We start from the raw sequence: 19,126 nt of genomic DNA on the forward strand, positions 1-19,126 counted from the left end.
CCAGTTCTCCCTCCCAAGATGCTGCAAGGTGTTCACAGGTCAAATGATTACGATGCATTATTAACGTTACATCCTACCTCTTTGCTGCCATCTGGGTCCGTATCACTGCTGAAATCTTCTGTGTTGAGATTTTCAAAATCTGATTCTCCTACAGCAATAGGTACCCGGACAGTGAGATTGGGGTTATTGATGAAGGACATGTGATCTTCATCTATTATGTACTTCTCCACGCTGCTCCCAATTCCACTTGTCGTGCCATTGCCATTCTTCTGATAATCAATGTCTCTGTTGATATCAGCCCCCGTGTGGTTAGCGATGCAGTTCACCTTCTTGTCGTACAACTCATCCAAGGGTTTGACCTCATCTCCCCCTCTCTGCTTGAAATGAGTGTGCATGAATTCACGCACTTTTGCCTTGGTCCAGGCAATGCCCTTCTTGATGCGAATGACAGAAATCTGCAGGTTGTTCATCTCCCCATCATCATCTGTGGCTGCCAGGTTGTCTGCGCTGAAGGAGCTCAGTAGCAAGGCCAAGAATAGGTTCAGCACCTGAAGGAGAAGAGGTCACACTTGGCAGAGCTCTGACTGTGCTGACACACAAGGGTAATATTTGCAAAGCTGAGTCCGACTATCCGGCCACCTGCGCCCTGCTAATGTCAACAGGGGCTGCGGAGCTAAGCCTCCAAACACCACCCTGAGAAACTGCTCTGGTGTCCAACAGACCTGCTGAGGTATCTAGGACTTGAGGAACACAACACTGCTCGTAAGATATGCAACTGTTCACACTACCTCATAAAATACAAGGAAACATCATGATCTAGTCCAACCTCCCACACAACAGGCCGTGCAATTTCACCAGTCGATTCTTGCACGCAACTATACCGCATGATTGAACTAGTGGGCAGATTTTAGAAGAATCTTCCAACCGTATTTTGACACTTCAGGCCTTCCCCTGCATACCAAATTACTTCCTCTCCAGGAATTTGAAAAGCCAGGTTTTACTCTGAAGCATCTTTTACCTCCCCCAGGCACCTTGTGGATCTGTCACCTTTGACTGAGGGTTTTGTACCTCCAGCTTCTATTGCAGTTTTTGGATGCTTTTTGTGGGCAACAAGCTAAGGCCAAGCAAAACGCAGCCTTAATATTGTACTCCCAAAGTCAACAGGACTGTTCATATGTCAAAGGCCATGAAAGACCCCAACAGAGCTGGAAGAGATACCCTAGTCCTGCGGTCTCTCCATGTTTTACCCCACCCAGAGGAAATCAATAAAAACCATCAGTAACCATTTACTGACCACTAAATTTCCGATGACCATGACCATCATGAAGACAATCAAGCACATGGCCTGTCCTGCCACCTCCATACAATCCCACATGGTCTCAATCCATTCCCCACACAACACACGGAAGACAATAAGGAAGGAGTGGAAGAAATCGTGCATGTGCCAGCGGGGTAGCTCACACTCCGGATTGATCTTGCAGACACACTCCTTGTAGCTTTTGCCGAAGAGCTGCATGCCCACCACCGCAAAGATGAACACGATGATGGCTAGCACCAAGGTCAGGTTCCCCAAAGCACCCACCGAGTTACCGATGATTTTTATCAGCATATTCAGAGTGGGCCAAGACTTGGCCAGTTTGAAGACTCTCAGCTACAAAAGCAAACAAAGAGACAAATGACACTTCATTTAATTTCACCTTAAAAAAAAAAAAAAAAAAAAGAGGAAAAGAGAGAAATCAGGCAGAACTTTCTAAACTAGAAGCATCACGTATTTTATGAAACCGTAAGTGCTTCTGCTACTGAGGTCACTGGCAGTTGGGAATGCTTAACTTCCCTTTCAACTCGGCCTTCTCTATTTGTACTTAGTTCTTCCCCTACACACTTATCTCCCTTTACAAAGTAAAACTATGGAGCTTCTCACTTTCAAACTTTGCAATGTTAAAGAAGACTTATTTGAAGGGTACGTGTCACTTTTTTTTTTTTTTCCCTGAATGTTTCTCATCTTTCTCTGGAAAAAAAGCACTTGTTTTCCTGGCATATCCAGAACACACAATCAAAGCTGAATATTCAGAGAATCTAATTTGGAGATGGAGTTGCTGAAGCTGGATATAAATTGGAGCTTCTGAGTACTGAGCTCTTCGGAAAACCTGACCTCAGCTGCGGGATCTCTGTGCCCAAAAACCTAACCTTGAGGTTTTCAGAATTTAATTTTCAAAAGTTTAACTGCTGCCAGGACAAGATAAAGTACATGAAGGCTTCAGGTATTCAGCACTTTTATTACACCATAACCTACAGCCTAGCAAATTTGACTTGGTAAATTACCTTAAGGAACCACAGGAAATAAAAGGTTAGTTCTAACGAAATCCATCAACACTAATATTAAGTGCTCTACACCAAGATACCTACCAAGTCAACCTCTGCATATACACAATGAGCTGTTGCTCTGATCTCATAAAATATAAACAGCAGTGAAGTACAAAGAGACCACAAAAATGATACCACTGCATCCCTGTCCTCACAAAGAACAGAGGAAAAAAATGATGGGGGGGGGGGGGGGGGCGGCTTTACGTTAATAGTTGCAAGATCGGAACATTCGAAAAGGACTGGAATATGAATACCAATCGGAAAGATCGCAGCACGGAAAGTCCTTCCACGTTTGCTAGACCCAGTTCCATTAAACTGAGGGAGACAATAAATCCATCAAAGATGTTCCAGCCTTCTTGGAAATAATAGTAGGGATCCATGGCGATAAGCTTCAGGAACATTTCTGCTGTGAAAATTCCAGTGAAAACCTGGAGTGTTGCAGAGAGAGACAAAAGAACAAGTAAAGAATCACTTTTGTTCATTTTCTGATCTTCAGCGTAACTATCAAACAATGCAATTCGTCATGCCAGTTCAAACACACAGTCTACACAATGCCATGTGCTTGCCCACAATAGTCTTTTCTCTCCTGATGCAGCTTCACTAGCATAGATCTCACTGACCTACTCAGGCATACCAGCAATTAACAGGCAGATTTTTAGGCAGATAAGTTTTGACCAGAAAGTTGCAACCTTAGCCAACATCTCTGAGTCGCCACAGACTGCAGCAAGCACAAGCTCATGCCTCTCGGTGTCCCCTAGGAGCCTGTAATAGCAGCTCTTTCAGTCTACGTCTATCTTAACAAGCAGTGTATCCCAGTAGGAGCAGATCTGTAAGGAATATTTACTAATACCATCTTACCAGATTTCCTACGGAGAGCACATGTTCAAACTCGGGGGTCATAGGATGGTGCTCCATGGCCATGAACAGAGTGTTCAGCACAATACAGATGGTGATGGCCAGGTCAACAAAAGGATCCATGACAATTAAGTTCACTATCTCCTTCAGCCTGATCCAGTATGGGTGGCATTCCCAGATCAAGAACGTGTTGGCAAATTTGTACCAGCAAGGGGGACACTTCCTCTGGGACTCTTCCAGCTCTACAGTTACAAAAGAAAAGAGCAATGGAGCTCAGTCTTCTTCTCTAACACTGCTGGATATGACTCTGAGCATGGCTGAAAAACTCTCCAATCTTGCCTATCCTGAACCTCTCTCATGTCTCCCTCCTTGTACAACGATTCAACATTCTTGCAGCAAAGTTACATTTTGCCTTATTATCTTCATACAATGCTCAAAATAAAGAACTCCAGGACATGTGGCAATGGCTAAATGCAAAGAGTTCCTAAGCAAAGAAGCTTATAACCATGGCCAAGCATGCAGATGACCGGGACAGACTCAACAGAGTCAGGGCATGCCTTTGTACCCAGCTTCACTTTGGTACCTCCATTAAGAGCCGCATGCACAGCTGCACGAGGTTACCAGGGAGTACAGTTTTAAATCTGTGCAACAGCACTGCCCGGATCTGATGATTCAATCCAAACTAGTTTAAATGAACGGATATATTTAACTCAGGACTGATCAAGGTAAAATGGCTTAAAGAAAGTTACAGATTCTAAACTGTCTTTGGTGCTAGCTTTTAAATAACAAAGCTAAATGAATTCTGTGTTGAATGCAGACATGATCTAAAAGAGGAAATGTATGACATAATGCTGCAAAGGATTCTGAACAGGAACAACCTGATTAAGACAAACCCCATGCATTTACAGAAATCAAACATAACGCTAGGTCCATTTTTTAAACTGGCTTATTTCAAGTGCCTAGAAAAAAAAAATAAAATAAGAGGAGCTTTCCCCCACTTGCAATGGTTTTATTCAGGCTATACAGCTGTTTGTACTGAAGATGGGTAGGGAAAGGACCCCTGCTCTCTTTCTCATTGGTTCTCTGGTTGCTTAGTATTTAGTTGCCTTGGAACTGCTAAAGTTAAAAAAGAGGACCGTAGCACTGTAGCCTGTAGGCGTTTGCGCAGGAGGGAAGCAGCAGAAGAACCTTGCTCTGTTTCTAAGTATATTTAGTTTTCATACAATTTTATTGCAGGAGACAGCAGGAATTTGAGATCATCAACCTCATATGGCTGCTGTTCACAAATTCTTACTGGTTCCTGCATAACATATTTGGAAATCTCATCTCTGTATGATGTCCACTTCTGAATTTCCAGCATGCACAAGTCCTTTTCTCTTTTGACAGCTGTCACGTTTGATACCCTAGAGTAGCTCAAATCTTTCTTCCCATGGCCTGTAGCAAGGAGGGTCTCTCCAGCCCTTGTGAGATGGCAGAAAACAGAACACCAGTATCAGACATTTTCTTAATCCTTTAATCTCCACACCGCATATTCATTATTGTAAAATTACAACTCTTTACTGCCTTTACCTCTGTACCTATATAATTCAGACACAAACCCAAGTAAAATACTCTCACTAATGTTTCTGCATTAATTATGACCTGAAAGAAACAGGTTTTGGTAAAGACAATGCAAATTAGAAGGCAGGAATAGCTATGTTCTGTATGTCTGATGTGTGTTCTCTGTCAGGTGCCCAAAGCTCAAAGCAGATCTCTGCCCTAACGGACCGAGCCCTGCCCTGAGCCTGTACTCCCTACCCTATGCCCCCCACCCTGCTCCCAGGAAGGCCAGCCTTACAAACCAGCTCTTGCTCTAGCCCCCCCAACAACTAAGCAGCCATCTCAGGAGGTTCAGCTTCACCGTTCAGCATCCTCTTGGGCAAATCAAGCAGCCACGGGTGTTCCTACCTGCCCCGTCTGCTGGGGAGCACCTCTGACCACCCAGACGGACAGCTCCAGCACAAGAAAACAAGGGCACATGCGGGCCCCCACAGCAGAGTGAGAAACTATACTGTAACTGCCTGGTGGATGGGTCCTCTGTCTTCCTAAAACAAGCCACGAGAGGGCAATCGATACATACATACTGAAAAAGCCCAAAGGCACACCTTCAAACCATACCTACCCTCAACAAGGGTATTTGTCAAGCCGGTCATTACACTGTTGGTTCGATCCTTTCTTCCATAGGAGACATTCACCTGATCCATCGAGACCAAGAGAGACCCACCAGGTTTCTTTTTAATTTCTATTTCAGTGGTACCCTGCAAAATTCAAACACTGATTAATACAAACTCTTAGTCTTCCCAGTATTTTACATGCTATCAGCCTAGAAATATGCCAAGTATCCCCAAGAGGGAAAAAAAAAGTCTTTGTTCCCGCTAGCCTTTCCACTTTCCTACGTTACATAAAAGAAAACTCAGGCCCTTGGTTCTGCTCATACCATTGCTTTGCAACCTGAGACAAATTAAGTATTATACTTTAATGAATGTTTCTAATGAGCGTTGCTGCAGTACAAGGTAGTTCATACTCTGGTAGTTCGGACAGGCAATGACTCGTAACGAGCCCACGTTGCATCCTGCCTGGTCAGAGTGAGAATTCTACCCCAGCTTCATACAAGGCCCCCAAATTGATACCGTTTAGCATCTGAGCATTTGATTGCATTGACCAGAGGACATCGTACTTCTGCCAAGGAATCTGCCAGCCCCTGCAGCCCTCCCACCACGACAGTTAATTGCCTGTTGCACACTTAAGTCCCTCCACAGATAGTTAGCAAAAAGAACTGCCGAGTAATACTTTTGCTTCTACGCATGCATCATGCAGATTACTATTCCTACTATGTTCATGCTGTGTTACAAAGAGAATTAAATACTGAAGCAAAACATTGTATTAACATGCTAATTGGGGAAGGAAAAAGAAGGGAGCAACTAATGCTTAACGTAACTAGTTAGGGTCAATTAGGTTGCAAGAACTGAAACAATTTAAAAAAATAGCTTGGAATGTATAGGCATGGTAAGCAGGCTTTTCTCAGAAACAATTGTTTCAGGAATGTCTTGACCTGGTTGCAATCTTATCCAGATTCTCATAAGCCCCCCCCAATACACTATTTTTGAGCTTTGTTTCTCTCCTGAACTGCTGATCTATTAAAAAGGTTACTCAATACCAACTCAGTCTACTGATCTAAAAAAGGTCACAATTAAGGAAAATTGAGACACTAAAAAGTGTATGTTTTTTTGAAGAAATCCTTATTATAATAACGGCTTCCCTTGTAAAATAAGCCCTTCACAACTTAATAGCAACAAAACTGGTAGAATTTAACAGGTACTTCCCTAAACATACTTCAGAGTGCAAGACTCTGGTCTGATAAAGATCCTGCCCTGACATATGCCAAGGATCTCTGTTATTATCGGTCCTTTAATTTGGGACTCAATTCCAAGCCCTTTTTTTTTCCCAGGAAGATAGGGGAAAGGAGGTGGGTCATTAAGTCCGAGAAGGGAAGAAAGGAGAAGTCAAAGCACAGGGATTTAAATCCACTGCAGACTTTGTCGTCTGCGGTCAGACAAACCAACTCTCATTCCATCAGGGTGGCTGGCTCACTTGGAGGGCGGCATACGGGAAAGCAGAAGAGGACAGACCGCCATGCCTACGCTAGCTACTCATTGACCTCCTTACGCTGTCATCAGGAGCTGCCTTATCTATTTTCACCTCAGGCAGAAGGCGTCCCCCAGGCATGCTGGAAGGTGGGCCGCCAATGAGGGACACCACGCCGTTACAATCCACCGTGCTGTTCCTCTTCACGTTTCGGCGGAGGTTGGGGAAAATCCGCGAGGACCGGCTGCCTTGGCTGTAGCCACTGTAGCCGCTGTAGCTGCTCCTTCGGTCGCGGCCACGGATGGGGATGAAGAGGGAGTCTCTCCTGCCTTCGCTCTCCTCCACCGTGCTGTGCTCGTCATCAGCAAACTCATTCTCCGAACCTGGGTCACGAAATCGCCCTTTGTAGCTGAAGATGCTGCTCTTGCTATTGTGCCGGGAGAGAAAAGGAGAGCCTGGGATGCTGAGGAGAGACTAGGAGGAAGAAAAGAAAGAATGACAAGGGGGTGAATAGTGTGGAAACAAAGTACTGAAGTACCCTCAAGTGCTGCTAAAACAGTTTTGCTCCCTCTCCAAATCCAAACAAAGCATTGCCACTTAGATGTCAGCTGTATTTAGAAGTCGTTCGCTCTTGGCTGGCTGAGCTACACCGGGGTAAGGAAGTTTTATCTGGTAAGACACGCTCATCTCAGGAACAACTTACGCCAGGGTAAGTGCAAGGGCTGTAAACTCAGGCCGTAAGTGTCTTCCTGATCCACTGCAAGTTTAAATGGGTGAGCAGATTCCTCGGACACATTAATCAGGATCTAAACAGAATATTATCCTGACTATAAATAAACGTAAACATTAAGGAAGGAAATGAAAACTACCTGGTTCATGATGGAAAATTTCCTTCCTATCCTGTTATCGGGTAGCCTGAACGCTTTCCTTCTCATGCCATCCTCCGATTCAGACTTGAACACCTTTTCAGCGTCACCCTTCTCCTCTCCTTCCGACAGCTCTTTGTCCTTCCTTTTTTTCCTCCGGTTTCGACGCTCCTTGGCACTCTTGGAACTGACTTTGGAAATCTCCGAGGAACTTCGAGACATCCTCCCCCCACCATCATCTTCCACAGCATCCTCAGAGACTGTCCCTGCTGAAGTGACCATAGCAGCAGCCTGAAGATGAAGGCAAGAGAACAGGAAAATAAATCAGAACTTAACTTAAGCAATACTCCATTTCTGCTTTAAGAAAGCGCGTGCCTTAACACATGGAAGCACAAGACTTTAGGACAGGACTGAGATGTTTATTCTTTCCCTTGGAAGGACCTTGCAGCCAGGACTTGGAAACATTTTTATAGTCCCCTTCTGCAAGTAGTAGAATTCCTCTCAGTCCCTCGGTTAGGTTTATAAGCATTTGGTAAAGGATCAACAAAGAAATACTTACCTGACTTGCAAAGGAATTCCCACACTTGACTAGAAACCCCAAGAATGTTTCTAAACTCCTTAATATAAGCCAGTTCTCCTATCCAAAATAAACATGGCAAGCTTGTACACATTTGGAAAAAAACAGCAGCAGCCAGGAGAGCCGGTGAACAGCGTCAACCCCAGACCGCAGAGCATGAGGTGCCAGGGAAAGCCTGCCATGGCACCATTGCATTTTTGATTATACATCATTGCTCTGCAACAGCAGGCAAATAAAGCTAAAAATATGTAAATGCATTAAACAAACAAACAAACACTCACCTGTGCTTCTTCCTGCTGCTTTTTCAGTTGTTCTAACATGGCCTTAAATTCTGCCTCTTTCTGCTCTGCCTCCTCCAACGTGGCCTGGTTCTGCTCTTCATAAGCCATAGCTACCACAGCCAAAATTAGATTTACCAGGTAGAACGACCCCACAAAGATCACCAAGACGAAGAAGATCATGTAGGTTTTTCCTGCTGCTCGTAAGGTCTAGAAGTAGAAGAGAATGGTAGAGGGAATGGAAAAGGAAAGGGGAAAGCAATTTCTAGAGTGACACCTGAAATGCAAGCTGATCTAATGCTTCTTGACCCGAATACTTCTAAGAAAATACAGCAGTGCTGGGTATTTAGGATCTCAGCACTTCCACTGCAAAGCACTAAGACACTGCACATTCATTAGCCGTAAACACAAAAGGTGACATCCCTCTTCTTCTCTTAAGGGAACATCCAACGGATGCAAACTGAAAAGAATTCAGAAGTACAGTGTGAAACTCAATGCCTGGCCTTCTCCAAAACAAAACAAACTGTTAAAAAAGCCATTTCAGCAAGGGGCCCAAGCCACTCTCAGGTTACAAGGAAACACTTTGCCCTCCAAAGCGCCTGAACACCTCCTGTGAGCAGAGCTGAGCTTCTGCAGCGCGCAGTCAGCTTCTTCCAGAATTAATTCACAGCTCAGCTGTGCGCACGCTGCAGACCTACAATCCCTTCTGGACTTAAAAGTGCAACACGCGCTTTCAGGTAACATCCCTTCCCTTCTCAAAACCCACGGTCTAATTCTGCAGCTGTACTTCTCTTTCAGAAGCTAGGAAGTAAACGCGGCTTGTCACATTCTCTGTCCCCAAATTCTCAGGTTGTGCAACACCGAAGCAACGTGTTTACTTACTAATTGATACAAGTTTTCCCAAAAGTCCTGAGTCATAAGGCGAAACAAAGCCAGAAAAGCCCAGCTGAACGTGTCAAAGCTTGTGTAACCATAGTTTGGGTTCCGTCCTGCTTTCATGCATGTGTAGCCCTCTGGACATTGACTGTAAAGAAGATGGAAGTGGTTTCAGGGCATCAATACGGTAAAAGGGATAGGGCAAATTAATCACAGGCACGTTAACCGGGCTAACCAATTAGAGACAATAGCACAAGGAAAGTTTCCATTTCTGAACCTCCAGCCCCTACTTCTCCATCGATTTTTATGATTGGATTCAAATGGAAATCATGCCACTAGAAATCATCATTACATGGATCAGCCTCCTGGGGTGACAAGAAAAATGCCAGCTCACATCGTATTAGTGCAACAGACAGCAACAATGGATTAACAATTAGATTAAGAAATGGGAAGCCTTTTACATTTGAAATAACACCAGAACCAACAAAGGAAGCAACAGGAAATATTCCAAAGGTTTTGTCATCATTAGCAGACATCAACGGTAATTAGTCATCACTTTTAACAAAGCTCAACACTCACCCTGCATCTGAGCTGTTACCACAGAGCAAAGGATCAGGGGCACCAGGAATTATGTAAAAATTTGCTGAAGAAGATGAAAAAGAAAAGATTACGTGCACACACGCATGGAGTTAGAGGCTTTAGCATACTATCGCACTATAGAAACCTTAACTCAAGTCTTCTAGATCCCCTACTGGTAAATAATTTACCAGTAAACATGATATTCAGCCCAGGGATTCACATGGGCAGAACGACTTCCTTTTTACCATATTAAAAACCCATTTTCAATTGGAATCAAAGCAGGAAAAAAAAATAAGAGCATTTTGGACAAAATCCTTATTTAGCTAAAAGAGCACAGCCCATACTTTTTAAAAGGATGAACCTGACTAGTAACACCTGAACAAGGTCAGGCTTCTCGAGATGGAACAATATCCGAGCAAGGGGGTTTTATTGCGCAAAGCCGGGCACAGCACGCGTCAGAAATCCCGGTCGGCAGCATTAAGTCAAGTAAGAAGGTTTTAGGGAGTATCACTGCAGAAATACCTACACATATTGTTGGTGTATTCCTCCCAGTCAAAGCCCCTGGAGCCGTTATCCAGGAACGTCTCATTCACATTAATTGGCCATATCACACACTTGTTCCTCAAATTGCCCATAAACAGCTGCAACCCGATCAGAGCAAAGACACTGAGACAAAACACTGTCAAGATCATTACATCTGACAGCTTCTTCACAGACTGAATTAGGGCACCCACAATGGTCTTCAAGCCTGCGGAGAAGAAAACAAGACTAGAAATCACTCCTGTAGAACAAAAAAGGCATTGAAAATTCAAATACGTACAGTACCTTACACCTACGTGAGGGCAAAGGATGTTGCTTTTATAGGGTCGGGTTCCCGGAACCCAACGCGGGTTCTGGAGTGCCTGGAGGTTTTCTCACAGCACCACGAAGGCAGTGGGCGACCCCATCCCAACGCCAGCTGTGGGTTCACCACTCAGGTCAAAAAACCGAAGCACCAAGCTCATCCCTGAGAACATCCCAGTTTTGCATGAGAGGATGCGAAGAGGAGGCTGGGTTCGTCTAAAAAATGCGAATTAAGGTGTGCTGCTACAAACCCTCCGTAGCCACGCTTCCAGCCTTATGGGCACAAACTGACAACTTAGAGGGATCAAATGCCTTTCAAACTGCCTACATCTGAACTTCTTCCTGCCTAACTAAACCGTCTCAGCCTTTCTCTGCTTGCAGGAGTTGAACCTCTCACTGAGAGCAGGGTTTTGTCGCAGCCAGGTGGGCAGGGTTTCATTCAGGCTCCTGGAGGTCCCCCAAAGCTCTCGGGGCAAGGCTCAATACCAAAAGCGAGCACAGGAGTAAGCCAAGATGACCCAATCCTGCCGCTTTTCCAAACCATCCGGTCTGGGGAACCATCCATGAGCCCGGACACGTTCTTGAGCAGCATAACCCTTTTGGAAGACTGATTTAAACAAGCAATATTTTGGGTTGCAGGAACAATACAGCCCTTTGCTTGGCTGCTGCGATGCCGGGCACTTGTAACTGAGTACCGAAGGATGCTGGAGGAGGGAGTTAAAGGACTAACCTTTTCCAGGATTTTTATACAAAGCTTGGGAACAATCCCCTCCCTTCCTTTCCCTTCCCTTGGCAATTCCCAGATAATCATCCACCTCACTGTACACCTACCTGCCTCTCTGCTCAAATTCATTTCGGGCTTCAGCAAATACAGTAAAAAAGCTTCCACCACCTTCACTTAAGGCAAAGAGCAAAGCCATGTTTTCAGCAAGACAAATTCAGTAAAATGAGGTCAAAATACAATTCTGACGACAGCTCCTTTAGAGAATACCCAAATTCTCATTTCTGTGAGACAGGCCAATTACCTCCCTGATGGAGCTACGTTTACTAAAACCTAAAGATTCTCTCCGATGCCTGAATTCAACTCAGCAGCACACACTCATGAAACCAATCCCTGAATTTATTTCGAGCTCTGCTATTAGTTCTCACATATATATATATATATATATATAAAAGGAACACCTCCCATCAAAGTCTGCTGGAAATCCAGAACAGGGAGATCTGGCAGGAGACACCGCCACAGGCCAGGCACTACCACAACACTATTTTCTCTTTTTTCTTTTTTTTTCCTTTTTAATTAGATCCTCCCATCCTTTCATTCACAGTAAGAAAAGGCATTTCAATGAGCTGTCATGTGTTCTGCTTTACACTTATTTCTCTTACTCAAATCTACTCCAAACTTTACTGGTTTTTATATTCCCAAAGCATCCATCCTCTGCGGGGCCTGGCACCTTTGCCCTGCCCTCACCTACCAGTGCTTTCCTGTTCGTATCGCTGCTATTAGCCAAGATTGCACTGCTGGGGAAGTTTCCTTTCTGGAGTATTTAAAGATCCAAACAGCACGAGTGGTTTTAGGTTCAAGCAAGTATTCGAGTCTTGAAAGGCTGCTCTGGATCGCATCAAACTGCCCAAATAGCCTGCTGAACAACTGGCTGCTTAAAGGACCCACTATGGAAATTTAAAAAATGTAATAAAATAAAGGGGAAAAAATGGAAAAAAAAAAAAAACAGAGCCAGGAATGCAGGGGTAGATCACATCCACGTCTCTGTCCAAGGCCACCCAAGCACGCTGCAATAAACCTTGGACAAGAAACGCTTCCATACCCCCAGAGGTTTGCTCCATATCAGAACAGAAAGATTCAAAAATACATAAGCAAAAAGGAATTATTAGGGAGGAATCATTTTAAAAAAAACATCTCGTTTCCTTCAGAACATTTAGATCACTGCCAAAGCCCGACTCAAACACGAAGCAGGCTTTTTGCTGTTAGGCCTGGCAGCCAAATAACCATCACGGCACTCGTTTGCATGCTCATCCCCATCGCTCCGACACGCTCCGCTCTGCACATGCAGCCATTCACACCGGCATTTGTGCCTCTGGTTGGTGTGCTGCTCCCCCGCAGGCACAAAAAGGGATCGTGGCTTTGAACAGAGAGGGTAAATCGGCAGCAGGAGAGCTCCCCAGCCGCTCCCAGGACGAAACAGCCTCGAAACTGCCAGCTGAAGCAATCGCCTTCACCTACGGCGAAAGCTGGGGGTGCGATTCCACGTGGGACGCGGCACGGGCTGACACCGCGCGGCGACCGATGGCACCGGTAATGCCATTGCCAACAAGGTGAGTGCCAATAAAAAGCTGTCTTTAGGCCCCCGTGGGTTAATACGGTCTGTCAAGCCGTAAGGTGAAAGCGATATTTTGGTATTTCGGTTCTGGGGTGCCACACAGACCCTCCACCTGCACACATTTGATCTGGAGTCCCAAAATGTTCTTGTAGGATTTCCTACTTTTATCTTGTCTAAAAAACACACTGAGGACGATTCCAATTATTGGCAGAAGACATAGTTAGCACTTGTCATAACAATCAGATTATTTTCTCATTAGCTCAGCACAGTGTTAAAATTCCCATTCCTTCGCAGACACTGAAGCAGAAGGGGAACCCCTTTAGATTTTCTAAGAATATTCTAAAAATCACTTCTCTTGGACTAGATAAGCCTAATTTCATATTGAACAACCCAAAAGGTTAATTGCACAAATACTTTACATTCCTCCTATCATTAGGCATAAAAGCAAGCGGGGAACGTGGCTGTACTCTACCTACGTGCTGCAGAACCACAGCTGGGGCAACCCCATCCCAGCACCCAACTCACACACAACCAGAGTTCTGCTGCTTGCAGTTCTAGCCACGGGTTAATTCAGCGCATCCAACGCTCAGACAGGGATCCCCCGAGCTGGGTGCAGCAAATCGTCCTCTTAGCGAAAAGCATGGCTGCACTGAGCTAAGAAGAAGGGCTCAGGTCCCCCCAGCCCTTGTTGTCTTTTGAAATAAAAGGAAAATTCCATTCGTTTCGAGTAGGATGGAGGGAATGATACAAAACTGTTCTGCTCCTTTCCATAGGAAGACGAGGCATGCTGTTGCACACTTAGTAACCAGCTCATTAAAGTTGCATCACCTTCACTTTCCTCTGATTATGAAAGCAAAACACATACGAAACTTATTGTAACATCGATGCTTTTCTTCAAGCAAGACAGTCAATACCTGCAGCAGGCTGACAGAATCGCAGCCACGCTTCAGATCCATCTAGTGCACTGCTAACAGCAATTACCAAAATACCTTTAGCTCTTTGTATGTGCACTGCCAGACATTAAGGAAGGTAAGAACATTATTCTAGCATTCTCTCATTCGGTGCAAGAAAAGCAGGTGCCACTTAAGAGCATCATGCACAACAGCCACGGACATCTGATGGGTTTAGCAGTCTGGAATGGGGATAAAAGTGATGGGCCCCTACAGTTCTGCAGTTCATTTTCTGGCAAAGATACATGAAGATGCATCCTGAGAAAGCAAAGAACCTTGATCAGTTAATGCATTAGGAAACAGAATGCATAAAAACAGAAGAGCAAAACTTATCAGAGATTGTTTACGGTGCCTATTGTGAGACAGTTCAAGCACCTCTAAAAGCTGGGAAATTACAGGTGCTTCAGCGCCCGCAAGAACCAAGTCCTAAGCTTGACTTTAAAATGAGGGACACTTCCAGAAACCATCTGCACAAGAACCTACCAAGCCCCGAGCACCTCCTACATGAGGACTTCTAATCACTCTCAGTCCACGATGCCTCCGTGGTCTCTTAACAAAGGGTCTGTGCTCACCCTCTGACACTCGGGCTGGGCTGGAGCCCAGGAGGAGCCGTGTAAGTGCCAGTCCTGCCAAGCCCAGCCCTGGGGGTGGCATGTCAAATGGGCAAGTCTGTGAATTAGGACCTCTGGCTCAATGAAAGCTCAGACGGCGGTTTGGGCCACGTATGACTGCATGAAGAGCTGGCAGCCAGTTCTGTTACAAGATACAAATGTAAAAGCTGCTAACGCCAACGCTCGGGTTAGCTTCGTCTGTCTCAAAACGGCACAGCCACCCTTTCTGCACCTGGGGCAGCAAGCTTATTGCTGTTCTGTGTAAGACAACCTGCCCCAGATCCCACCTGACTGCCAGTACCTGGAGTAGCCTCACGCAGAAAAAATCTTGCTCGGGTTTCGCCTGCTTGCTTCACAAACTTATTCCTAAACTAACCCTAGAAAGGGTGCTGTGAATGGGATGACTCGCTCAGTGAGGAACTGTTCAGCTTGAGGACGAAGGGAGCGCCCGATTTTTACTCATTTTGAACTTTTGGTCTGGCTTTCATTTCAGAGATTGGACAGCCACGTATGTACACAGGGATAAAGACGTACGGAACAGCAGACTGCTTGTCCAATAATGAAGCCTTAATTTCAAACCATTCCGTTTATGCAGACTGCAAAGCCCATCAAAAATTTCCCAGTGCCATTTCTGAGAAATAAGCAATGCAGGACGAGGGGGGAGATATCGAAGAGAGATAAATGCAAGACCAGCCTTTAATGCTTAATGGTTCTCACCTGGAATAACAGAGATAGTTTTCAAAGCTCGGAGAACTCTGAAAGTTCTCAATGCTGAGACATTCCCAAGGTCCACAAACTCTGTGACATATCTGCAATGAGGGAGGTCACACACAAAAAACACAATGACAATACACACACCAAAAAAAAACAACAACTACAGACAAAGCAATACATCACTCACAGGGGCCTGTACCCAACAGCTAACACCAACCGGAGGCCGCCTTACCTGGAATTACAGAAATAGTTTTCAAAGCTCTCAGAACCCTGAAAGTGCGCAGAGCTGAAACATTGCCTAGGTTTACAAACTCTGTTATATACCTGCAGAATTAAACCAGAGTTAATGGCACCATTGGGGTCACCTTCCCTTTCATATAGCTGTCTGCTTGTAGGAAACAGTTTGTAATTTACAAACGCTTTAGAATCCGCATTTAAAAGAGAGAAAATTTCAAAGCCAAAACACAGTTTAAGTCTCTCCGCACTTGTCCAGGTACATGGTTAGACATTTGCATTCTTGCCTAGGCAGGGCATGAACATTTAAGGCTAACTCTACAGAAGAAGGTAAACGTAAAACTGTCCAACATGCCCAGAGTCCTGGTGACATCACCTCCGTTCAATGGTTTCAGGTATATTCGCTTCACTTTCCTTCACGTTTTTAATAAAGCATCGCCACCCTTCGCTTTGCTTAGCAGCCTCCATTTTAATCCGTTACGCTTTAGCACCTGTTTGTGAGCCACAGGTAGCTCTGATTATCCCCATTTTACGGAGGGATAAACCTGAGATACACAGAGGGTAAGAGGCTTAGTGCAAGGTTAACAGTTTGATTTGTCACAACTTAGACGAGAATATTTCCTCTGTGCTGTCTGGCGAGAAGCAGGGTACGAAAACGTAAAGCAGTGCGCGACACTCAAAAGTCCTGCTGGTGCAGGAAGGCCACCACAAGAGTTTCCAAAAAAACTTGGACTCTGTTACTGGGATTTAAACCACACAGGCTTGCTCTAGGCCTTGGCACAAAAAAAAAAAATAATTTGATTTGATGTTTCCAGGGCCAAACTCTCCTACAGCAAAGCGACCTCAGTGGAAATAAAGGGGTTATATAGTTAGATCAGCTCAAGTTTTAGCAGATTTATTTCGTATTGATGAGTGGGCCTTTTAAAGCCAGCATGCTGTTACTTGCTGTTAATTGCATGCTGTTAATTGCTTCAGAAAGGAAGTAACCAACTCACAGCAAATTCAAGCTATGTGCAGAGAGCTGGGAGCCTGCCCCACAAAGGGACGTTTACTCTGGGCTTGGCAGATCCAAAAGGGAAACTACGACGTCAGTGAGTTGTGGGTTCTTTGCCTCTTGCGTCCAACATCCAACTCTTTGCACGTAACCAAAATGCACAGCTCAAAGGGCAAACACTCAGGAAAATCCCCAACCTAAGCTGCAGAACGCAGCCAAAGCAGGGCCGTGGCATTTTGTATGATTAAAACATTTTAATCCAATTCAAGTGCTCGGAACCCTTGAAAACCGAGCTCCTGAGCCTTCCTCCACGGTCTTTGAGTCTTCATTGGCCATCACTGACTGGGGGAGCCCAAACGTGCACACGTGTAATTTCAAAGCACATGAAGGGGAAAAAATGTCTTCCACCAGCCACTGCGATTGCCGGTACACCTGGTTCTCAGCAGCAGCACTACGACTGATGGACCAGCACGGCAGGGCACTAAGGACCAAGCCCTGCCACCAGCGGTCTGGGGCACATCTCCAGGTTCAGCTGGGAGCTCAGGCATCCACAGGGACTCCTCGTTCTCAGCCCAACGTAAGCTGATCCAGCACAAGAGAAAAGAACGAGGAAACAAAATAAAGTGTCTCCTTCTCTGACCCCGCTTAGAAATTGTTCGACCTGCAAGTTGCAGCCCAAGAAATTTTAACATGTAAGCCCACAGAGGGAAGGGGTGGTAGGGACTGGAATTTAGAGATGGTCGGCTCCTAATCCTATGCTCAACAGATTCAGCTGCTGCTCTGGCACATGAGCTGATCTACAATTTTAGACACTATTAATAAAATCTTTTCTTAACAAAGGCGGGTTTTAGAAAATTGCGTTTTTTTGCAGCAGCATTGCTGCTAAATCCACAGAGTCGTGTTTTAGATCTGCCTCTGTGTCAGGCTTTCTATTGAAAAATCAGAGGAATCTTCTGGGGATTCACTTAAGCTTTCCTTGGTTTATTTTTTCCTTCCACGCCCACCCTCTTCCTACGGTCCCATCCCCTCCCGTATGCCACAAATACCTGAAATAATCTGAAAATGCAACTTACGCCATCATGATCACACTGAAATCTAGCCAGTTCCATGGATCACGTAGGAAAGTAAAGCCATCTATACAGAAACCTCTTGCAATAATTTTCACAAGTGATTCAAATGTATAAATACCAGTGAATGTATACCTGTTAAAAGGAATAAAGAGAGCCGCGCTGAGAAGTTTGTAGAAATGTAAAGCTAGTCATGACAACAGATGAACTGCAAGCAGCTTTGTCTAAACAAAGTGGGTATAAAAGACTTGAATTCATGCTAGCTTAAATATGAGTAAGAGCAGATTTCTGAAAAAGCAACATTCCGCACAATTCTTAAAAACAGAAGAAGTATTACTTACTCCACATTCTTCGACCATTCAGGCGGGTTACTAAAAGTCATGAATACACAGTTGGTCAAAATAGTGCACATAATGATCATGCTAAATACTGTGGAACAAAGTCAAGGATCAAAGGCACGCGAGCGTGGCTCTTTACATCAGCTCACAGCTCCCTAGAGACCCCTGCACTACACCAGCACTCAACGACTTCCAGTCTATTCTCGGTGTGCTGTCCGTAAGAGCCAAGATGCTTCCTGCAGTCATGGGAGATGAGAACTCTATACAAATAGTACACACTGACATCACCATTCGCTTTACTTTCTATTTTGTCGTGTGCGTTAGCAATTCAAAAATCACAAGGCTTGATAAAAAGGCCTTCCCAAACAACTCCATCTACGCAGTATCATCAAAACGTGGGGTCTGCTAACACATCCAGGAGCACTGCAACCACTGCACCTAGGGTTTAGTTTGGAGAAAATCTTACGAATCTTTGCAAGGTGTACTGGAAAGGAAACATGTACTTTCCGTGCACACCGCCCGGATCAATTTGTACTTCTGAGACACGGGGTTTTAGTTGCTGTTTCTGATTCCCTGCTGGAAGAGGCAGGTTCACATACCTTGTACCACCTGCCAGCTGCTTTAGTCTCCCAGTTCACTTTCTCACTGTTGCATATTCGGTCATTTGCAGGAGCAAAAATGATAACATTTCAAACACTTTTTTTTTTTTTTTTTTTTCTCTTAAAGGCTACAGGCTTTCAGACCACTCTGTTAAGAGAAAGAGGAAGAAGGAGTGGCTAGGAATAAAATCTCTTGACTCCTCAAGCGTCAATACAGAGAGCTGCTACTCCTTGTCCCTTTATATTAACACTCAGCTTGGGCAAACTGGCTCATCCTCTTCTCCATGTCCACTGATATCATTCATCAGCACAGTTTTGTACACCCAAGCTGAGATTTCTCACGTGTGGTCATGTTGACCAAGAAGTACCTTCTCCTGAACTCCCTGCTCCCTCTGTGTGTTCGGGACACGTCTGCAGGTGC

The 19,126-nt window shown here is 44.8% G+C and overlaps 1 protein-coding gene across 8 annotated transcripts in view; it reads right to left on the bottom strand.

The window, feature by feature from the left end:
• The window catches only part of SCN8A (sodium voltage-gated channel alpha subunit 8), a 53,968-nt gene that overhangs the window by 17,074 nt on the left and 17,768 nt on the right, over positions 1-19,126 (bottom strand). For 3 of the 8 annotated variants that reach the window (XM_035308899.1, XM_035308901.1, XM_035308900.1), the window contains 14 exons: positions 18,110-18,199; positions 17,775-17,903; positions 15,477-15,568; positions 10,546-10,767; positions 10,020-10,083; positions 9,447-9,588; positions 8,568-8,774; positions 7,713-8,000; positions 6,925-7,317; positions 5,381-5,516; positions 3,223-3,461; positions 2,619-2,792; positions 1,295-1,651; positions 78-548 (listed from right to left, as the gene is read on the bottom strand). In XM_035308899.1, coding sequence (XP_035164790.1) covers positions 78-548; positions 1,295-1,651; positions 2,619-2,792; positions 3,223-3,461; positions 5,381-5,516; positions 6,925-7,317; positions 7,713-8,000; positions 8,568-8,774; positions 9,447-9,588; positions 10,020-10,083; positions 10,546-10,767; positions 15,477-15,568; positions 17,775-17,903; positions 18,110-18,199 — 3,004 coding nt within the window. Of the gene's footprint in view, positions 1-77; positions 549-1,294; positions 1,652-2,618; positions 2,793-3,222; positions 3,462-5,380; positions 5,517-6,924; positions 7,318-7,712; positions 8,001-8,567; positions 8,775-9,446; positions 9,589-10,019; positions 10,084-10,545; positions 10,768-15,476; positions 15,569-15,705; positions 15,798-17,774; positions 17,904-18,109; positions 18,200-19,126 lie in introns of all 8 variants that reach the window. The other 5 variants (XM_035308903.1, XM_035308902.1, XM_035308904.1 and 2 more) reach the window with 5 other exon arrangements.

Source organism: Oxyura jamaicensis, chromosome 33, assembly GCF_011077185.1.
Source record: "Oxyura jamaicensis isolate SHBP4307 breed ruddy duck chromosome 33, BPBGC_Ojam_1.0, whole genome shotgun sequence".
In the NCBI taxonomy this organism is placed as follows: domain Eukaryota; kingdom Metazoa; phylum Chordata; class Aves; order Anseriformes; family Anatidae; genus Oxyura; species Oxyura jamaicensis.